At 35.1% G+C, this 5,690-nt stretch overlaps 1 protein-coding gene across 2 annotated transcripts; it reads left to right on the top strand.

The window, feature by feature from the left end:
* The first annotated feature begins 559 nt into the window (after positions 1-559).
* Positions 560-3,910, top strand: LOC107792230 (putative WRKY transcription factor 15). 2 transcript variants are annotated; one of them, XM_016614424.2, is made up of 4 exons: positions 560-1,460; positions 1,558-1,683; positions 1,938-2,035; positions 3,558-3,910. In XM_016614424.2, exons 1-4 carry the CDS (start codon positions 742-744, stop codon positions 3,602-3,604), a joined length of 990 nt encoding a protein of 329 aa, XP_016469910.1. In that variant the 5' UTR covers positions 560-741; the 3' UTR covers positions 3,605-3,910. The 2 variants fall into 2 exon arrangements, with proteins under 2 accessions (XP_016469910.1, XP_016469909.1); XM_016614423.2 differs by lacking the exon at positions 3,558-3,910 and having other exon boundaries at positions 563-1,460; positions 1,938-2,288.
* The last annotated feature ends 1,780 nt before the right edge of the window (positions 3,911-5,690 follow it).

The raw sequence follows: 5,690 nt of genomic DNA, 5'->3' as shown, positions 1-5,690 counted from the left end.
GAAAAAAACACAAACCGAAATAGAACACATACAAATCAAATAATATACATTATTATAAATGTTTCAACTTAAAATAAATCGAAATACCTCGATTTAGAATTTTGGCAAAGCAAAAAGATTGAAATTTTGACTCCAAAATTGTGAATCAACAATAGCACGAAACTCTACTCGAATGTGGGACTCTTTTTCTTCGAGTTTTATGTGTCGGGGAGACCCAAAAAAAAAATTTTAAAAAAAAATGGCAGAAACGGGGTATTTGGTAGGGGACCAAGAAAGAAAGATAGGGGGTTTAACAATGGAGGATGAATCGCGTGGGGTATAAAATATATATGTATAGCGCCACTATACTTGGCGATATATATTAATGATGTATATATAGAGCCAGATATTGTGGCGTTATACCTCAGTATAGCGCCACAATACCTGACGCTATACTTTAACGGTGCCGTTACTGTTAGTATATAGCGTTAAGTATTATGGCGCTATATATAAAAAGATCATTTTTTTTACCACCTATTTATATAGTTTGAGTCCAAAGAAATAATATGAGGAGACTGACAAGTCAGTGACCTACTGTTTACTTTATCATCACCTCTCTTTCACTTCTTTCTTTTTAACCTCGCCAATGGCATCTCTTTGACCCGTAATCAACACTCCCCTCTTCTTCCTCATATTCCCTCCGTCTATATCTATTTCTCCCTCCTCATCTGATTAATCTTCCTTTTGGCCAAGTAAACAGAGATGGCTGTAGAGCTCATGATGGATTACAGAAACACAAGTAGGAATAGTTTTACTATTTTCAATACAAAGTTGGAAGAAAAGGCAGTGGTTCAAAAAGCTGCCTCTGGGCTTGAAGGCGTCGAAAAACTCCTCAAATTGTTGTCTCAAACTCAGAGTCAGTCTCAACAGCAGCAAAAACAGGGGAATTTATCTTCTTTCCTAAAGCAAGAAAATTCCCCTATGGAGATTGAAATGGTAGCTGATGCAGCTGTTACAAAGTTCAAGAACATAATTTCACTTCTTGGTCGAACCAAAACTGGCCACGCTCGATTCAGAAGAGCACCTACTACTTCCCCTCCAAAAGTCAAGAAAGATTTTATGGACAGTAAAGTTTATTGTCCAACTCCAATTCAACAAGTTCCTCCAGTCGCCTATGAGCTTTACGATCACCAATTCTTTAAAAATCCAAGAGATGGGGTTGTTGAGAACCAAGAATTGGTTACAAAAAAGAGCATTAACTTTTCCTATGGTCAAGATATTTCTCGCTCAAATTCGTTTAATATGTCAGCGTTAACAGGGGAAACAGAGAGTTCATCTTTCAAGATTTCAAATCTCTCTTCTGCTGGAAAGCCTCCTTTGTCTACTTCTTCTTCCTTTAAAAGAAAGTGCTGCTCGTCCGAGAACGACCTCTCTGGCAAGTGTAGTGGCTCCTCCGGCCGATGCCATTGTTCAAAAAGAAGGTAATATTTCCGCAGCGATATATATATATATATATATGTATGTATGTATGTATGTATATGGATCGGGCTGTGTTTCCTAATTGATCTGTTCAAGCAGAAAATTAAGACTTAAAAGGGTGGAAAGAGTTCCAGCAATTAGCATGAAAATGTCTGACATCCCACCTGATGATTATTCATGGAGAAAATATGGACAAAAGCCAATTAAAGGATCTCCACATCCAAGGTTTTGAGCTAATCCATGAATCCTTTTAAATATTTAACTTATACAATAATTGGCTTATACTATCAGTATAATTTTGCCCATTATAATAGTTACTTGTCTCGTTTTCAAGTTACAAATTTCACCTATGATAGATAATTACCTGGAACTACAATTAAAGTGACTTAGTTGTATAAAAATTCTTACCATTCATTATTAATGTATTTGAGACTAAACTGTTTTTTTTTTTTTTTTTTTGTGTTGCTAAATAATGGCAGGGCATACTATAAATGTAGCAGTGTGAGAGGTTGTCCAGCACGTAAACATGTAGAGAGAGCTCTGGATGAACCAACCATGCTGATTGTTACGTACGAAGGCGAGCATAACCATTCCCTCTCTGTTGCAGAAACAAGTAGTCTCATTTTAGAGTCTTCCTAATTAGATCAAATTGTGGCAATCAATTATGATTAGTTAAAAAGGCATAGCTAGCTTTATTTGCCCTGCAAAAGAAAAAAGGGTGACAAATGTAAACTAGTACTATGTAAGACTAGTTAAGAAAGAAACTAAAACTTTATAGCAAAAGTGCGGTTAGAACTTATTGTCTTAAATATTTTCATGATCGATATTTATGTGGTTGGTTATGTGAGTATCTTGTTTAGGCCAGGATAAAATATAAATTTAAGATAAAAATAGTTTCTAAATATAAAAAAGTATCATTTTGTTTTAAACAAACTAAATAAAAAAGTTATTATGTAAAATGAAACATATGCAGAAATAGATTAATAGCTTTATGTCTCTTTATCAGTTATATAGTGGACTAAACCAATTCACAAGTACAGGAAAAAATAACTTCTATACATAGACAATATAACATTTTTCATGCTATCATGTCATAAATAGTAACTTGACATATAAGGCTATAATCTTCTATAACACATTAAATTATTTTGGTAGTGTCAAAATGTCATTACATTGTCTTTAAAGAAAGAATTACTGATACCGGAGGGTTTGTGATTGGAAATAATCAAATGAAAAGAGATAAAAAAGGAAAAAGGGGTTGGTTACATGCAATCAGTTTCATTAAATGTTTGTCTGGTTTCCTGGTTAGCTTTGTCAACGTCGGATGCCTAACTTCTTTAATTTCTTATTATAGAATGGTGGAACATTATTTCATGGAATAGTCTAGCTTTTTCGCTTTTTTTTTCTTTGGATAGTCCAAATGGTTGATGAAAAGTATTAGACAAAAAATGGGACTCGTGTTTGGGACGGTTGACCAAGAGAAAGGAAATACAAAGACTATGAGGCAAGAGATAGAGTAAAAGTTGGCAGTTGGCAGTTGGCAAATGGGAAGGCTAATTTAGTTTTCTACTTTACTAATTGCATCTAAAAAAAGGAAAAAATATACATAGTGGAAATTGATCCCTATATCTCTCATTAGTAACTCAAATTTCAATCAAGTACAATGAAATATGAGTGTCAACATGTAATATTATACCAATTTTAGAAAATATATACATAAAATATCAAATTTTACGAAGCAAAATGATTTCCTGACCACTTAAACTTATAGGGCTTTTGAAAGCCGATACATAAACTTTTGTCTTTCCCATTTAAACACTCAAACTCCTGAAATCTATAACTAATAAATACAATTGACCGTTGACCCATCCCATGTGGCGTCAGTTGGTCATAGTCAGCCCCCTGCGTGAATGTCATGACTTTTAGGAGCGTGAGAGACCCCTTCCCAACGCCCAACGGTCAAAAATAGGGCCTATTTAAGTGGGGTCTTATTCTTTCAATTGGATACACATTATCCCTCTATTATATGTATTTGAAGCTTCATTTCGCCTATTTCTTAAAATTTGAAGCTTTCTTTAATTTTTTTTTTCTTCTTCCAGATTGTGATAATGAATCAAAGTCATGTATTTTGTCATTGTGGAGTTGAAGCTCATATTTGCGACACTTGGAAGCCAACAAATCCAGGAAAGAGGTTTTATAGGTGCTCAAACTATGGTCGAGCTAATTCTTGTAATTGTTTTAGGTGGTTTGACTCACCTCTTCCAGATCACTATAAACAGGTGATTTCAGGGCTATTATCAAGAATTAAAGAGAGAGATCGACTACAGCGTAGGAAGAGGGTGAAGATCACTGTAACTTTAGTTGTTGTAGTAGCACTAATAATTGTAATTTTCTTCTTAGTGTAGTTAGCACTAACTTCATAACCCTATGTACAATGATAATGACAGAATGAATGATGTATTTTTTGTGGAATGAAAAGCAATTTTAACATAAACAAGCACACATATATAAACAACCAAGTTCAATCAGCCTTCTTGGTTGACAAAATTAGCACTGAACTGCTGGCTAGTAGCAGAAATAGTTTAAACATTGTACCAAAAGAAAAGTCATAGTTAAACCGACTTAAGTTAACCTACAAATTAAGTTCTGCAACTAACAGACTTAAGTTACCACAAAAACAAACATTTAGTCAGCTTCAAGGTTGAGATTGGTTGATGTTTTGCTGAGATTGGCTCAAGTTTGGACATGGAGACTGGCTTGGCTGAGATGAAGAATGGACTTGAGGTTGGTTAAGGCTTGCTTGAATTTGTCTTCTCTTCAACAGTTGTTGAAGTTGCCTTTGTGATATAGCATTTCTTCCTTGCCACCTTAGTCCAGGTGCACTGTATCCAAGATCGATATTGGTCTGCCCAGCATCCACTACTTTTGTAGGAGCAGAATGTACCCTATCTCTTGCTCCACACTGCATAGGAAGCCAAATTAGTACTCAAACTACTAATATATAAATAAAAATTCAAATCCTTAATGATCTTACCCTTTCTATCATTATTCCTATATCACTAAACAATATACCAAATCCAGTAGTTCTTGGTCTTCCTCGTAGTCCACTACCTGTTGGCCTTCCTCTAATACTAGCTATAATATCCTCAAAAGTTCTTGATCTCATACTTCCAGTATCCTGATGTAAGATAAAGTACTTTCTTGTAATTTAAAAATTTTGGTCCTAATACAGATTAACTAAATTAACTAAAATAAATACTTACAAATGCACTTGCAACAGCTGATGGTTGAGTATTTCTGTCCCTGGCAGTTCTAGAGTCACTTGTAGGACCTGATTGTTGAGCTGTTGTTTGAGCAGCCTGTGATCGTTGAGTAGCACCAGCATTACTGGTTCCTGTTGTTACAAATCCTTGTCCTTTCTGAAATTTCAAAAATAAAAAATGAAATATAGAAACAACCAAAGTACAAGACACAATCAGACACAAATTAAATACATTACCAGGATAGGACACCCCTTCTTGTTATGGCCTACTGTCTTACAATTAGAGCATGTCATTGGTGTCCCTTTCCTTGATATCTTACCAAACTTCTTCTTAGGTTCATCTTGAGCTCTTTTTCTATTTTTCTTAGGTCTACCAGATATCTTGGTAATCACAGGAGGCTCAACAGTTGGATTCTGTGTTGATGGCCACATCTCCATGTTGGTTATTGGCTGTATGTAATAACTAAAATCCTTCAGGTATGTTTCTTTCTTGTACCAGTGGGTTACATAGTCAGCAGGCTCAAATCTCTTAAAAAATATTGCACATATTACATGGGAGCATGGTATTCCTTTGAGCTGCCATGATCTACATGTACATGTATTGTTGGAGAAGTCAAAAATATGTTTGTAAACCCCATGTTGTATCTCATACCCAGTATCCCCATTCCATTTAAATTCATGCTTAACAAAATATTGAGATTGTTCCTCTATGTACCCCATTGCTATAGGAGATACATCAGAAATCCACCTTGTTGCAAATTCTCTCATGGTAGTCATCCGCTCCATCACCTTCACTCTAATCTCTTCTAACATGGTTATGATAGACTTGTGCCTAGCAGACAAGATCCAACTGTTAAAGGTCTCACACATGTTGTTCTCCACAGAATCACATTTACTCTAATCTTTGAAGAATGCTCTACACCAACATGTTTTGGGTATCTTAGCAAGTCCTTAATGATCTTACTATCAC

The sequence above is a fragment of the Nicotiana tabacum genome, chromosome 3 (genome assembly GCF_000715075.1).
Source record: "Nicotiana tabacum cultivar K326 chromosome 3, ASM71507v2, whole genome shotgun sequence".
NCBI lineage: Eukaryota > Viridiplantae > Streptophyta > Magnoliopsida > Solanales > Solanaceae > Nicotiana > Nicotiana tabacum.
This window is presented reverse-complemented; position numbering and strand designations above follow the sequence as displayed.

Excerpts from the sequence above, each read along its gene's own strand:
- LOC107792230 (XM_016614423.2), top strand. The coding sequence starts at position 742 with ATGGCTGTAGAGCTCATGATGGATTACAGAAACACAAGTAGGAATAGT. Across the intron at positions 1,461-1,557 it reads TGCCATTGTTCAAAAAGAAG|AAAATTAAGACTTAAAAGGG; the intron begins GTAATATTTCCG and ends CTGTTCAAGCAG. Across the intron at positions 1,684-1,937 it reads AAAGGATCTCCACATCCAAG|GGCATACTATAAATGTAGCA; the intron begins GTTTTGAGCTAA and ends AAATAATGGCAG.